The sequence below is a fragment of the Eulemur rufifrons genome, chromosome 10 (assembly GCF_041146395.1).
Source record: "Eulemur rufifrons isolate Redbay chromosome 10, OSU_ERuf_1, whole genome shotgun sequence".
Taxonomy (NCBI): Eukaryota; Metazoa; Chordata; class Mammalia; order Primates; family Lemuridae; genus Eulemur; species Eulemur rufifrons.
The window spans coordinates 33,665,024-33,682,058 of NC_090992.1; the positions used below are offsets into that span (position 1 = coordinate 33,665,024).

General features: G+C 36.2%; 1 protein-coding gene across 9 annotated transcripts in view; it reads right to left on the bottom strand.

The window, feature by feature from the left end:
• The window catches only part of PPARG (peroxisome proliferator activated receptor gamma), a 129,734-nt gene that overhangs the window by 56,447 nt on the left and 56,252 nt on the right, over positions 1-17,035 (bottom strand). For 2 of the 9 annotated variants that reach the window (XM_069483965.1, XM_069483958.1), the window contains exon 1: positions 12,092-12,348. The exons of the other annotated variants lie outside the window; for them this stretch is intronic. In XM_069483965.1, the coding sequence (XP_069340066.1) occupies positions 12,092-12,173 (82 nt within the window). In that variant the 5' untranslated portion in view covers positions 12,174-12,348. Of the gene's footprint in view, positions 1-12,091; positions 12,349-17,035 lie in introns of those variants that run through there. 9 annotated transcript variants of the gene reach the window in all.

The window sequence follows — 17,035 nt, forward strand, 5'->3', positions numbered from 1 at the left end:
CTATGTTGGAGTTTGCAACTATCTTTTTTTCTCCATTTCCTAAACATACAGTTATCATCCTCTGCACATTTACCCTTTATCATATGTACTAGAGAAGTTTTCTTAAATTGTCCCTCAGTTTTTCCTTAACTTTAGAAAGTCTAAAGCCAAGGATTTATGTTAGTTGAAACAACAACAACAAAACCCAAGAGAGAAAGGATTTCTTAAACCACACAAAAAGGAATCACTGTGAAGACGAATGCCCTATGTATAGAGACTACCTACTTCCAGACAGGGGGAAAAAAGTCCCATTTAAAGGATCAGGAATCAGAATGACATTGGACTTCTCAACAGTAACACTGGAAGCTAGAAAAATCAATAAAATAATTTTTTTTTCAAAATTCAGAGAAAAAAATTATTTCCAACTTAGAATTTTATACTCAGCCAAACCATCAATCAAGTATGAGAGTAGAATAAAGACATATTCAGAAATAGAAGGTTACCTCCCCTGTACTCTTTCCTATATAGAGTTCTCTACCAGAACAAAGAAGGGGAAAATATGAGATCCAGTAAACAAATCTAAACACAGAAGAGAGGCGAAAGGAAGTCCCAGGACAGCAGATGTACAGTGGCCTAGAGAGAAGGCAGCAGCAGGAAGAAGAATGCCAGGCGGGATCACCTGAGAAAGCAGAATACCTGATATATCTGACCACTTTGAGAGGAGTTTTTATTAACTGTTAGAGAGTTCAAGGATGAACTGGTGATGAGTTACATACACAAGGAACAACAAAAAGGAGCCATTACTAAGTGAAAAAAAATTATTAACTCCAGAAGAACAAATAAGTATACAGGACAGGAAGCAGCATGTAGCACACTGCTTGGCTCCACCATAAGCAGTACTTTCAAAGTTTTTGCCATGTAAGCACAGACAACTGATTTCACCCCAAACTACAAGTATCTACATTGTGAAGATGAGGGGAAGGAGAAGTGTGGGTTTTGTGAAAGCACAGAGTGTGGTGATAAAAGGGCCAAATTCTTATCTCCTACAGTGGGAAGTGAATGGATAATGAATACAATTTTAAAAGTAGTGTAAGCATGTTATTCGAAAGATAAGAAGGTAAATGTCTGAAAGAGTTAAAAGCATTGCCATTGTGGAGTAGGAAGGAGCTGTGGGACTGGGGATCTCTGCTCTTCATTGAAAGCTTTGTACTATCTGACTTTTAAAACTATGTACAAGTCTTACTTTGATAAAAGTAAAAATTAAGAAAAAATTAAATATCTTTTCATTGTGATACTTTTCCATGATTTCACCTGAGGGAGTGAATCTATTCCTTGTGTGTGTGTCCCAGTCCTCTTAAAAGGAATTATCATGCAATGATCTGGAAAAATAGAGAAAAGTTTAATGTCATTTCAAGTAAAATGAAGGAAAATCAGAAAATAGTTTTGATACTTGACCAATAGATGGCTGTCCTTTTGACTCAAGCATTTAAAAGATAACTTCTACCAATTCACTTCCTTTTCTGCATGTAGTACACAGGGTTTTGTTTAGTAAAGGAGAAAAAAGGCTCTGGAACCCATTAGCAGAAGTACAATTTAATAATAATAATAGCTAATAGTTTTTAAGCACTAATTAAAAATAGTCCTATGGGTTATATACAATTATTATTACCACCTAACAGATTTTAAAAATTAGACATAAAAGGGCTAAATGAGTTGCCCAATGTTATAAAACTAATAGGTACAAAAGCCATGGTTTACATTCTGTTGTAGTTTCTCTGAATACAGAACCCCTTATTTTGGACACTGTGAATTAAGAAAAGGATTAGAAATAAATTTTTTGGTGTGTAATTTGCTTCTTCAACATAAGAAGATATATTTTCATTCTTCTGTCTACTTAGACTATTTTAAAAACCAAATTCAATGTTTCTGTGGTTTGATTTCCCATTGATAGCTTTGGCAGAGGTCAAAATATTCCAATATGTATCTGTATATGCACATTTCTTTATAGTAAGCCGGAAGGCTTCATAGCAAATTTTCAAATTCAGATCAACAAAGGGTATATCATCATCTTTAGAGGAGAACATGTTCATTAATGCTTTTTAAAGTTCGTTTTCACTTTTATGGGCCACATCTTGTTTAGATAGCTTGCTTAAGCTGGTCCTGAAGTATCACGTAACAGGGAAGACCATAGCATCGTGCTCTCATTCATACCCACCATCTCTGCTTCCTCAGCAGAGATTCATTATGGTCAAACTAGCTCAAGCTTGGTTCTTCTGCTAAAACTACCTTAATGAATTTCTAAAGGGAGATGTTACTAATAATCCATTAATAATTATGACTAAGGCTAAATCTGCTGAACAGCATCTCTGGCTTAGTTGAAATTCCTACTTTGCCTAGCACATACCAATAGCAAATGAAGAATGGTGCTTATTTAGAAATTAAAGAGGGGTATCACTACATGGACATTAAAAGGAGAATAAAGGAATACCCTGAATAACTCTATGCCCACAAATTCAATAACCTAAATGAAATGAACTCATTCCTTGAAAGACACAATCTGTCAAAACTTAAACAAGAGGAAATATACAAATTGAATAGGCCTATACTTATGAAAGAAATTGAATCAACAATTAATAATCTTCCAAAACAGAAAGCACCAGACCAAGAGGGGTTCACTGGTAAATTCTATCAAACATTTAAGGAAGAAATTATACCAATTCTCTACAGTATTTTTCAGAATATAAAAGCAGAGGGAATACTTCCTAACTCATTCTATGAGGCCAGCATTACCCTAAACTAAAGCAAAACAGATATTACAAGAAAAAAAACTATAGACCAATATCTCTCATGAACATAGATGCAAAAATCCTCAAAAATATATTAGCAAATTGAATCTAACAATGTAGTAAAAGAATTATACACCATGGCCAAGTGAGATTTATCCTAGGTATACAAGGCTGGTTCACTATTAGAAAACTAATGAATATACTCCATTGCATCAATAGGCTAAAGAAGAAAAGTCACATGATCACATCAATAGATGCAGAACAAGAATTTGGCAAAATCCAACATTCATTCATGATAAAAACTCTCCGCAAATTAGGAACAGAAGGAAAATTACTCAGCTTGACAAAGAATATCTACAAAAAACCTACAGCTAATATCATAATGATGAGAAACTCAAGCTTTCCCACTAAGATCAGGAATAAGGCAAGGACATCCCCTCTCACGATTGGTTTTCAACATCATACTAATAGTCTTAGCTAATGTAATAAGACAAGAAAAGGAAACAAAAGGGATACAGATAATGAAGGTAGAAATAAAACTGTCTTTGTTTGCAAATGACATGATGATCTACCTGAAAAATCTGAAAGGACAAAAAAATCTCCTGGAACTATTAAGTGATTATAGCAAGGTGGCAGGATACAAGGCTAATATATAAGTCAATTCTTTTCCTATATACCACCGATGAATGAGTGGAATTTGAAATTAAAATCACATTACCACTTACGTTAGCATGCCCCCCAAATGAAACACTTAGGTATAAATCTAACAAAATATATAAAAAATTTATATGAGGAAAACTATGAAACTCTGATGAAAGATATTAAACGGAATAAACAAAGAAATGTTCCATGTGGTTCATCCAGACAACGGAATATTACTGAGTGCTAAAAAGAAATGAGCTATCAAGCCATGAAAAGACATGAAGGAAACTTAAATGCACACCATTACATGAAAGAAGCCAATCTGAAAAGAACTGATATATTTGGCTTGTACATATTTGGCTCTTCTGCTTTACAAGGACACCATATTTTTAAATAATGCAGAAACTGTTTTTCCAAATACTAATGCTTACATCAGGAGCCTTGTGTTTGGGATGTTAATGTGCCTCAATCAGTGGAGTTGTCTTTTGAGACATTCCATTTAAATGAAATAAAGTCAGTGGGTTAAATCCATTCTAGCTACCAATTTTACACTAATTATTTAACTTTTCTTTGTATCAACAACCTGTTTCATGAACCATGCTTCTTAAAAGAGTTACCATTATATTTTACTACAGTGTTTCTCTTCCCCAAACCTTTCTTTGTTTTAGTTTTCTTTGGCATTTTCCTTTCTGTGTATCTTAAGCTCAGTAAATGCTCAATCAGTAATATAAAACCAAAAACATCTCAAATCAAGATAACCAATCACCTAATACTATGTGCCAGGTGTTTTTCAGGCCTCACAAGAATTATTAATACATAATATTATGGTTCTTAACTTTGAGAAGCTTACAAAGACAAAAGATGTTTAGTAGTAGAAGGAAATACAGAGACCAAACTAGTGACAGGGGCAACAAGTGCTCTAGAAATGTGGAAAAGAAAAAGACTAACCATGTTCTGAAATAAGGAGGGACAGCTTTCTGGTGGAGATGGGTTTTGAATTATGTGGAGCCAGTGGGATGATAATGTTTTAGAAGGTCACTGATACCGACAGCCCAAGAAAAAGGTACATGTCCCTATCATCGACATGGACCTTATATTACCTGACGCTGCTTAAGAAACAATAACTGAATATACTATCAAAGATGATCAGATTTTACATAGGACATATACTTGAAACTTGGATTGGTTTCTCCCAGGTCAATTGTTTATATCTTAGGTAACTGTGGATAGAGATGTGGTTGGTATCAGTAGCAAAGATATTTCTTTGTAAATGGCAAAGATTTCTTTGTAAATCTGGCCATCTTAACGTCAAACTTACACTTTTGGCTCTGATTAGCATCATATTGTAGTCCACTAAGTAAACATAATTTTTTTTTTTTTTTTTGAGACAGAGTCTCACTCTTTTGCCCTGGCTAGAGTGCCGTGGCGTCAGCCTAGCTCACAGCAACCTCAAACTCCTGGGCTCAAGTGATCCTCCTGCCTCAGCATCCCGAGTAGCTGGGACTTACAGGCATGTGCCACCATGCCTGGCTAATTTTTCTATATATATTTTTACCTGTCCATGTAATTTCTTTCTATTTTTAGTAGAGACAGGGTCTTGGTCTTGCTCAGGCTGGTCTGGAACTCCTGAGCTCAAACGATCCGCCTGCTTCGGCCTCCCAAAGTGCTAGGATAACAGGCATGAGCCACTGCGCCCAGCCAGTAAACACAATTTTAATTACTAAACTAAAGGTTGGGTTTTATGTGAAGTGTAAGATAATATTAAATGATCTTATATCAAACATATTTAATTGTTAATGCAAAACAAAATAGTAAGAATATTTTACTTTTTCCCAAAGATGTGACTTAATTAAAAGATGTAAGGGGAAACACGGCATTCACATGTCTGGAACATGTGAAAGATATTAGAACTCCTGTTTTGTTACTTAGTTTTGCCATTGGCCCTTTGCCAAAACAAGTAATTCAACTTTGGTTTCTTTCTTCTGGAATTATGGTTAATAACATGTACCTATCAGGTAGTATCTACATATTCTTTAAAAAGTACTAAGGAAAAGACTGTAGAGTAAGCAATAAATCCAACTTAACTAACCATGGGAATAGAAAACTTTAGATAGCATAGATACTGAAAATCTCTATTATCCCAAAGTGGTAGCTTCTATTTTAAGGGTGAGAAGACAGAACTAACATCTGTTAGGCACCTATTACATATCAGGCAAGGAATGCTCTAAGTGCGTTATATATTAGACATCAGTTACTTAATCAAATAAGTCACTTTTTTAAAGCATTGCTAAAAAATAACTCTTTCAGAGGTTCAAATGAATACTGGGAGTATCAAAAGGTGGGTGGATGGCCGGTCATGGTGGCTCATATAATCCCAACACTTTGGGAGGCCAACATGGGAGGATCATTTGAAGCCAGGGGTTTGAGACCAGCCTGGGCTACATAGCAAGACCCTGTCTCTACAAAAAAATGTTAAAAAGTACCCAGGTATGGGAGCATGCATCTATAGTCCCTGCTACTTGGGAGGCTGAGGCAGGAAGATCCCTTAAACCCAGGAGTACAAGGCTGCAGTGAGCTTTAATTGTGCCACTGCATTCCACCTGGATGACAGAGCAAGACTCTTGTCTCTTGAAAAAAAAAAAAGGTGGGCAGACTTGTAGAAGAAACCAGGGATTTGGCAAATTCATAAACAAATGACATTAAAATTAATATTTGAATGATATTCAAACTAACTGAAGGACATGGTGCAAATAACTCTAAATAATAGATCATTAAACACATATTTGTACCTGGTTTATAGCATATCCAGTATTATTGGTTTGTTTACATTAACACTGGTTTTAGAATAATATTTAACATACACTAAAATTTTGGTTTTTATATACTAAACATATTCTAGTTCCTGACCTCAGGAGCTTGCTGAGGTACAGGAGGAGATCAGTTTGGTATTAATAAGTCTACAAGAACTTATTAGATACTTTTTATGTGTTAGGCATTTGTGTAATAGAGAATAAAACATGGGTTTTTTCCTCAGTGACTATATAATTTTGCTTAGGGAATATATAAAACAGAAAATAATACCAGAAAATCTCTAATTAAGGGCTAAATTTTGTAACAGAAACCAAAAATGTTAGAGGCTTTCATTTAATAAATTATTAATGAACACTGCAATTCACCTAGCATTCTAGGTACTTGGAATAAATATATCAGTGGGTAATAAGCAAACTAGACAAAGATCTCTTCCTTCATGGGGTTAATATAACATTCTTGAAGGATGAAGCAGACAACAGACAATAAATGTAACCCATCAATAAATTATACAGTATGTCAGAAGATGATGACTGCTTTTGAAATAAGAAATTGTAGAGCAAGGGAGGGGAGGCCAGTGGAGAGGACAGACAATTCAATAGGATGGTCAAGGCGGTCCTCACTAGAAGGTAAGATTTGAGCAAAGATGAGGAGGAGCTGACAGGGTTAGCTGAGAGGATGTCAGAGGAAAGGGCTCCAGGCAGCAACAAGGGCTAGGGCAGGTGCAGGAAGGCAAGAGTGCGTCTGGAATGTTGGAGGAATAGCAAGGAGGCCAGCGAGGCTGGAGCAGAGTGAGTGGAGGAGAGATAGAGGAGAGGAGAGGGAATCAGAGAGGTCAACTAGGGTAGGGCAGGAGGGTGCAGGGCAGATTTGGGCTTTTGTTTCCAGTAGCAGGGGGAGGCACTGCAGGGTTTTGGGTGGAGTGACACATCTGGCTTACATTTTGACATGATCCCTCTGGATGAATGGTTGAGACTAGGCTGTCGGGAGGTAAGGACAGAAGCTGAGAAACCCATCAAGAAACTAGTATCCAGGCAAAGATGGTGGCTTGGACCAGGTGGGTGGCAGTGGAAGAGGAAGAAGAGAGCGATTCTGAACACATTTTCAGTTTAGAGGAGACGGAGAGCCATTAACAGTACTGTGTTCAGAGAATGCATCATACAGTGAGGTTACTTCATTCAACCTGACCTTGAATGATAGGGGGCATTTGAAAAGGTGGAAGAATTAGGAAAGGCATTCCAGGACTTCATGGGCTTGGAGGCAAGAGTAAGTATGGCTTATTCTTGGGACAAAGAGATTAGTCTGAATGGAGCAGGGTAGGCCAATGCCAGGATGTAGGAAATAAGGTAAAATACATAAATAAGAAACAGATTATAAAGATCTGGAAAAAGCCAGGGAAAGGTGTGTAGACTTCACAGTGTTTACTACGAGGCCTTGTAAACAGTGGGCACTCAATAAATAGTAGAGAACTGATAATAAAGACAGGCTTTTTAGGACTGTTTATCTGGCAGTTTGCATTGGATGGGCGAGCTTCTCATTTAGAAGGTCAGCTAAAAGGCCATTCGGAAACCTGCCAGGAGGTAATGAGGGATAATTCGCCTGGAGGTAATGAGGGATAATTCGCCTGGAGGTAACTGACAGTTGACAGTTGACTGTTTTAAATCTACTTTATAGTGTTAACCACAAGTGCCATTCACTACTTGTGGGAACCTCGATCTCCTGTTGGCAATCCCTTGCTCAAATAAAAATTACATGGGTCTAAAACACTGTGTACTCAAATAGCCACGTGATCTTAATTCGGAAGTTATAAGAGTTGGATTGCAGTTGCTATCAGTTACATGTGCAATTTCTGTGTCTCTAAATTAGTTACAGGTGCAAAACCCACATTTACAAAAAAAATTTGGAAGTTTATAGAAACTTAGTTCCATTCAGATGAGTCCAATTCATTATCATCCATATTTTCACAAATATTCAACACTAGTAGATGGACATGAGGCATTTACTGGTCAGCCTCTAGTGCCTATTTTAAGTGTGTCCAAAGGAACCTAACATAACAGAAGCTTTGTGTCAATTCTGTTAAGAAAATGAAGAAGTTTACTTTGCTCAGATTTCCTCTGACTCAAAGAATATGTACCTAACAAAGAACTGTGATGATTTTAGAATTTCCCCAGAGTCATCCTAATAAAGTTCTAGGTGAGAATGCTGACAGAAATAGTAACCTATGACAACCTCTGTCAGAGGTATAAAACTTGTTTTTCATTTAATGACCCATGTTTTACACTGCAGTTAGCAGTTTAAATGGATAATTGCTGTCAGGTAGCTTTCAAGTCAAGGTGCATTCATCAGGGATGCTAGGCGAAAACGGGGTTTAAAAACCTGTGTTTCCTTGTGAGCATCTACTATAAATGACATTTATTTTGGGTGTTACCTATAATTTGTAACATGGGGGGAAGTACAAGACAAACAACAGTTTTTGGGAAAAAAGTAAAGAGATTTTTAGAGTCCAGAAATCTAACAAATCTACTAAGTCCTGGTGATCAAGAAAGGTTAATTAGAGTTAAATAAAAAAGAAATGATAAAACCAGAGCCATACTAAGGAAAAAAATTAATATGGACAAGAGTAAAACTCAACAAAAAGGCCCTGAATGTTATTACATATGAGATTATGAAATTCAGAGCTGTGTCAGTAACTCAAATCTGTTCTGGACTTCCACTCCATTTTATAGAGAACACTATAATCTACAATGGTTTTTCAGCTTCTCTGATAAGAAAACTTGTAATCATCACTCTCATTTAGGCCCAAAGAATGATTTCAACCTTTGGAAATTCAATTTCGTCATAGACAAATATTAATAAAAGGGTGGTAGTTTCTCCATTTAAAAAAAAATCAGGTACAAAGATGCTTCCTCTAAGGTTGATCATTTCCTTGTCAAAACCCTCATGGGAGATCATGTAGAAGCCCCATTTCAAATATCAGTGCCGCTTATTTTAGTGCCATACAGAATTCTGCAGCTTTTGTTTTTCCATATTCCATAAAGTGCTTCAAATTTAGGACATTATATCAGAACCTTCTATTCTGTCCACCAGTGGCTAAAACAATAAACTCCGTATAGGGCTTTAGATTTGCTTTCACAAATAATTGTGTCATTTAACCCTCACGTTAATCCTGTATTTTCTGTTACCATATGTGGAAACAGAGGGCCAGAAAACTTGGTGAATATGCGGTGAAGACAGGACTGTTTCTTATATTCCCTGGTACTACAAGGGTCCCTTTAAACTTCTGGAAAGGTGAAAATTTTGGTCAATTATGTAAATGTTTCTGGGTATATAGTTGCCTAGAGTCATGTAGACGCAGTTTAAGGATCCCTCAGTAAAAATGGCATGCACTCGCTCACTCACTCCTATCTCAGGAGAGACTCCAGTTTCAGGGGATTGTCTATTGCAGCATTTATCATGTCTCTAAGGCATATTTCCATTGCTCAATCGGCTCCAAAGGACAAGTGTGTCATCATCTTTCAATGCTCTGGTGCAACAACTTAAAATTATAAAATTCACACAGGACTAAATCTGGCACTAAAAGCAGGAGGCATATTCAGCTTGAGTTTGTAGAAGCTTCCCTTCAGTCTTGCCAATTTTTACTAGTGGAAATGGTTTCAGAGCCAGCATGGGGTTACTTGGGGTTGCTTGAGGAGCTCTTAATGAAAAAAGAAAAGGGAATAATATAAAGGGGTCACAGTAATAATGGAGCATAGGAAAAAGTGTGAAAGTCCTCTTTGGGTGTAGTGGTTAAGTATAGTGGAGATTTTATTAATCTCATGAATATGACATTTACTAATACGACATAACACTAAACGTGCCACTTTTTCTTCAATAGCAGTACCCAGATACTTGCAACAACCTCCAATTCCATTTTGCCTACGATGAGGAAAACGGGCACTAAACTGACTACTGTACCTTGGCCAAATACCTAATCTGCATAGTGTTTCACCTCTGCTGGCCTCAGATAGCTAATGATGATCATACACCTAATTTACTTTCAGGTTTGTCTGTTTGTTTTGGCAGGGGTAGAGTAAGTATTTAATGGTCATCTACAAAACACAATAGAAATAATAATCATAGATCTTTGACCTTTAGGAACTCACATTTTTAACAGAAAAACAACATGAATAAGAAGTAGCCAGAGACCATACAAGACAAGGGTTAAATTACTGGTACAAAATATAATGTTTTAACTGCTAATATAATAATTCTATTCTGTACCATGTTAATTAAGAGGAAAAGCACTGGATCATCCTTTTGGAGGAATTTCAGACTCAAAGAAAATTAAACTCAGTCCAAATTCAAAGCATAAAAATAGAGATTAGCACAGAATGAAAACTGACTTGAATCACATAACCATCCCTTACCATAAAGAGTACTTGCCCTCTAATTAATCTAAAATATTTGTTGTACTGCATTCTAGACATATTCTTTTCAAAAAGACAAAACTATCAAATTTTGACTCAAGAACTATTTCACAGTGTAACCAGGACATTCTGCCCTGAGGCAGGCTGAATTAATAACTAAAGAAAGATAGCAATAATTTTTATGGCTTGCAGAAAAAGAGAATAAGAGCATTTTATAGAATAGAATAAAACTAGGCTTCTATTTAAGAGGCTCAGATGATAGAAATGTACATTAAGTCAAATGATTGTAATAAAATAAAATAGTATTTCAGAAAACATTTTCTTTTTCATTTTTAAAAAGCTTGATGTTTTAGAAATTGTGATTAATATATTCAAACTTCAGGTTTCTGGGAAAATTAAAAGGTTAAAATGTAAAGCAATTAAATGACTTAATTTTAATGCTTTAGTACTTATATTTTAAAACATGAATCACATTATTTGACACAATCTATTTTTACATGGAGTCTATGAGAAAAGAAAAATAAAACAAATAAAATATAGAAATAAATATGAAACTTTAATAAAAAACAGAAGAAGCTGTGCTAAAAAACTCCAGTAGAAGGAGCTGTAGAAATGAAGAACTTATATTTTGCGATGGTCAAGAAAGAAATGTTGAAAATGCAGTATCTTCTCACCATCCATGGAATGTGTAAAAAAAATAAATAAAAAAGAAAAAAGAAAGATTAAAAAAAAAAAGAAAATGTAGTATCTGTTTGAAACTGACTTATCCGAATAGAAATAATAATCATTTATTTAGCACACAATGGGCATTTATACTTTTAGGGACCTCATTTTCTTTATGTTCAAAATGAGATGCTCAGAACAGATATTTTTCAAGGTCCTGACAATCTATTCTTCTATAATACATTAGGTGCTTCGCTAGGAGATATCCTAAGAAATCTAAAAAGGAATGTAACTTGGTCCTACACTCTGGGAATTTACAATCCTTTGTAAGAGTTAAAACGCACATATAAATATCTAGATTTCAAAGTAGAACAGAAAAGTGCTGAGAGTATTTCAAGAGGAATAAAAACACTGTAAGAGGGATAAAAACTGCTATGAGAGATATCTAACACACAAGACGAAAAGGTATTCTAAAAAAGCTTTTACGTATTTTTGGGAAATGTATGTAAACTCAGGAAATAAAAATGAATAGGATTGTTTTTGTATATAAATATTCCTTAATGCTTAAAATTCAGGAAATGGGAGCCAAGCACAGAGATAAAATACGGATTAAGTTAGTTTTCTTTTTTTAATGTTCTGAACATGTTTTTAAGCGAACACTATAGCAGTGAACTAAGCATTAAAACACTGGAGTATACACGTGATAGTATTAGAACAAATATAACCTGGAAAACAAACTGTAAGAGCAATTTTACCCTTACATAAATGCCCCAAATCCCCAGTAGCTGTACCTGGAATAGACTTTACCTTGCGACGTGCTTGCAGACAGTGTATCAGTGAAGGACTCACTCTCTGGGTTAATAGGAGAATCTCCCAGAGTTTCACCCATAACAGCATGGAATAGGGATTTGCTATAATTCACACTGATATTTTGTCTGTATCTTACAAAATATCAATCCGTTAAAAGAAAAAGACTTGGGGTAACAGAACTTGTGAATACACCAATGAGTCAAGACATTAGTTTCCAAATATTTGGGAGAGGTGGTAATAAACACAGAAAGGACCAGGCCTGAATTGGCTGGCACTGCCCCGTTGGGAGCCAGCTGTGACAAAATATTGTGTCATAATGTTGTTCACTGCTTTGGCAAGACTTGGTACATTACAAGGAAAATATTGCCACACTGTCTCGCCAGTGACCCACATGTTCAGTGTCTTGTGAGGGGTGTGGACTGTACAGTACTTAGAATTATCAGGGTAAAGCCTGTTCAATATTCACTTGTTTTTCTTATTGTGGTAAAATACGTATCAATTGCTTCTTAAGTGGAAAACTTTAAATCTTTGGATTATGAAATACCAGATAGGTTTATGTAGAAAAAATTATCCTTAGGTGTCCATCCTTGGTTGAATCTCTAATTAAATTATCTGAAGAAAACTTTGGAATTCAAATACGTATCCATATTTTAAATTTTGTATCACATGCTATTGAAATGTCATATTCCTAAGGTATTTATTCTACTACTTTATGAGGCCCCAAATGACACTGACTGCTATCTAAATTCTATAAAATTAAATAGTTGAGAGAATAAAGATAGGGCCTGATATGGTTTCAATTTTATATATCAGAGTTTGCTTTTTTTTTAATTTCAGCTTATTATGGGGTGAGTTTGCTTTTTTTTAATTTCAGTTTATCCATCAATAGCAAATGCAGCTATGTTGCATCAGTTGATGTTTGAACGTTTGAACATCAGCTGATGTTTAAATGATAAATGCTATGTCACAATGAAAAAATGGAGTTCTCTCTGAGAAGAATTGCATTACCAGAAAAAAACAGACTTACCCTATTAGGCTGGTGAGGAATTGTGGTCAGTTTTGTAACCAGGAAAAAGCCAGCTTCTTGCTCAGGGCCTTTGCCCTTTTTGGCAAAGAGAAACATTAGCTGTGCCAAATTGCTGATGTGGGAGCAAGTCTTGTCACATGAGTGGCCTAAGAGAACTTCAGTGACTTGTGGATTTTAAAAGATGCCCCACACAGGGCAGTATATCAGATGGCAATAATTCTCTGATGTACACTTATCCTGATATACCCCAACTGAAATACATATATATATGGCTAATCTATGCTGAGTAACTACTCATTCTTCAAGGGGACTAGTGAAAGTTTCCCCGTCAATCCTGCGGCGAGAGCTTGACAGGGAAAAGCTTACTGGGTCTGAATAGCGCGGGATAAAATGTAGAGTTGGGCAATTACATCGTTATTTTAAGCTCCCCCAAATCTTTATTAAGACAATCCAAGTTAAAGCAAGTTTCTTGACAGTCCAAATGGCTGAGGTAATTATAGTCGTGAGAATCACTTTTCTCTGTATTCAATTTTAATTCTCAATAAAGGAGTTTCTCTTTCCCTCTCAATGCTTGAAAATTTGCTTATATTACAAAGTAATCCAGACACAATGACATACTATTTAAGGATGTGATTAAAGCGAAGATTCTTGGTGGAACTTATGATAGAAAAAAATCAATTATTAAAGACAAGAACATTTTCCTTCTTTTTAATAAAACAGAACAAAAAACTGATGTCTCATTCTACCTATAGATACTTCCACCTAATATCCCCAAATGGGTTTGAGTCTAGAAAGCAAATCAACCTCATTTCCCAGGAAAGGGCAGAATCTCACCCAATTCCCCATCACCACCCCATTCCTGCCCTCAGATTCCAAAGTCTCTTCAACTTTGTTAAAATGCAGAAGTTCATTAAAATGTCCTTCAGATTGCGCTGGATGACAAGAATGATAAAACTGGCAAAAAGCACACCATATTAGAGTTGAGTCTAACACTCTGTTAATAAGACGAGAAAACAAGGTCCTCAAATGACAAGTAAATTCTCCAGGTTAAGCGGCTAGGTAGTGTGACAAGGCCAAGCCTAGATTCAACTAGAATCTGCGTGTTAGGCCTCAAATGCTCAGGTCTTCACCAACTTCTACACTTAGAAGTTTCTAAATCACTTCTTATAATAAATCAGGCACCACAGGAATAGAGTATTAGGTGACTTCAGGGGAAAATATCTTAACTCTTCTAAGGACTATCAATGAATGACCAAGTTATTTATTTTTCAACATATGGCAGGTGTGGGGTGGGAAGTCTCTCAATGCCCTGTTTCCTCTTGGGTCCACATACTTTGACTTATGATGCAGCTCATTCATGCCACATAGCTCTATCTGGGGATCTTCTTAGTTTTGTTTCTCAGACCAATAGTATTACCTGGTTCTCCAGTTCTATACCAGTCTCCATTACAATTTGGGCAACACACAGATCCAGTCTTTCCAACTATCCTAAAGCGACTAATTCTGGACTCTTCACCTACTGTTACTTCTATTCTCTTTTTTTCTGAGACACCATTCAACTTGCATATCTGCCAGGTACTGAGCCTCTAACAATTCTAATACTGTGCTTTAGCTACTCTGAAAGTTACATATTTTTAACAGTTATTCTATAGTGCCAGAATCCAATAATACCTACTCTTTTATAGTACCTACCATAACCTGTCATTCCTTCTTCCAATAGGCTATTTTTTACCTGAAAGCAAAAACCTCCTTAGTGTTATTTCATTCATTTGTTCAACAATTATTGATTGCCAATATAATGTCTGGCAAGCCTTGAGCTAGGTGCTAGGGATATAATGATGAACAAGAAGGATGTGTTCTTAGTTCAAAAATAGTCAATAAACAAAAATTACAATTTTAATAAACACAGAGCCTGCCACATAGCAGGCTGAATAACTGTTGTTTAAACTCTTGACAGCACATACAAACCAAGCAACACACAGAACATCCCAAGTTACTAACAAAATAGTTACACAATGGAGGTTGTTTAATCATGTTTTATGTTAATGATAATATTTTGTCCTATCATGCTGTAGTGCTAGGTCACTTAAGAAACAGCTTGTTCACATGGACATTAAAATAGGTGAAAATAAACTGAGCCAATTTCATCTGTATCTAAGTACGCATCTGCTTTGTCCTGAGGAAATGAAAAAGCTTATTAATTTTATTTTATATCTATCCATCTATTCATCCACTCATTCATCAAATATATACTAAGCACCTGGTATTATTCTAGGCTTAGGAGGTAAATAAATTAGTAAGCCAAGGTTTCTACCCTGAATGAATTCACATTTAACTATATTTAAAATTACTCAAATACACCTAAAAGAGGGATTGATATATTTTTTTTTTTTTTTTTCTGAGACAGAGTCTCACTCTTGCCCGGGCTAGATTGCCGTGGAGTCAGCCTAGCTCACAGCAACCTCAAACTCCTGGGCTCAAGCGATCCTCCTGCCTCAGCTTCCTGAGTAGCTGGGACTACAGGCATGTGCCACCATGCCTGGCTAATTTTTTCTATGTATATTTTTAGTTGTCCAGCTAATTTCTTTCTATTTTTTAGCAGAGACGGGGTCTTGCTCTTGCTCAGGCTGGTCTGGAACTCCTGAGCTCAAACGATCCGCCCGCCTCGGCCTCCCAGAGAGCTAGGATTACAAGCGTGAGCCACCGCGCCCGGCCAAAGACCACCTTTTTTACGCACTATGAACAAAAGCAAACTCAACTCCTTCTGTTGAGAGATGTAGGGCTTTGTGCAACATAGAGATTGAGAAGAAGGGCATCTCTCCTTGGACTCTGGAGCACACAGGGGTATGGATGTGGCTGTGGTACAATACCACACCCTCAGCAGGAGAAATAATGGGGATAATGAGGAGTGGATTATACAACGAGGAGGATGGAAAGCTTATTTAACTCTATCCTGGTTCGTGACACTGGAAAAAAATTGACAGTTTGGTATTTGAGAAGGCTGTTCTTCAATATTTAGTCTTTAATATTACTTTATAGAAACTGTATTTGCCTAAAAGAATCTGAATAATTACTCAGCCAAAAAACTGTACAAATTTTAGTACATTTAGGAGAAGGCAATTAGACCAATAAAAGCTGTGAATGATTCAATAACAAAAAGTAGGAGAAGGCCTAAAAACCAAAAGTTAATAAAGTCATAGTGTTATATGTATATAAATTATTTATTTATTTTTATTTCAGCTCATTATGGGGGTACAAAAGTTCAGGTTATATATATTACCCATGCCTCCCCATCCCCCCGAGTCTGAGCTTCAAGTGTGTCCATTCCCTAGACAGGGCACAATGTATATAAATTTTTTTAGCATTACTCAGTGTTGGAATGATTTACATAAAAGTCTCATGATATAGAATATTAAATATTTTTGTGTTGCATTATCATTATTATCATTTTCAGACAGGGTCTTGCTGTCTCCTGGGCTAGAGTGCAGTGGTAGGATCAGAGCACACTGCAATCTCAAACTCCTGGGCTCAAGTGATCCCTGTGCCTCGGCCTCCTGAATAGCTGAGACTACAGGCGTGCACCACCATGACCACCTAATTTTTCTATTTTTTGTAGAGATAGGGTCTCACTCTTGCCTAGGCTGGTCTTGAACTCCTGGCCTCAAGCAATCCTCCCACCGCAGCCTTCCAAAGTGCTAGGATTACAGGCGTGAGCCACCACACACAGCTGTGTTGCATTATTCTTGAAAGCTAACGAAAACCTTGATCTTCATTTGGCTATAAATTTGAAATTTATTCTCTAGGTTGAATTTGGACCTTTAAAATTGCTTTCATTGCTTTTTCTTTTGTGTAAAATAAGCTATATTAGTGTTGGTACAGAGTTGTATGTATTTTTTTGTTTGCTATATCATCAT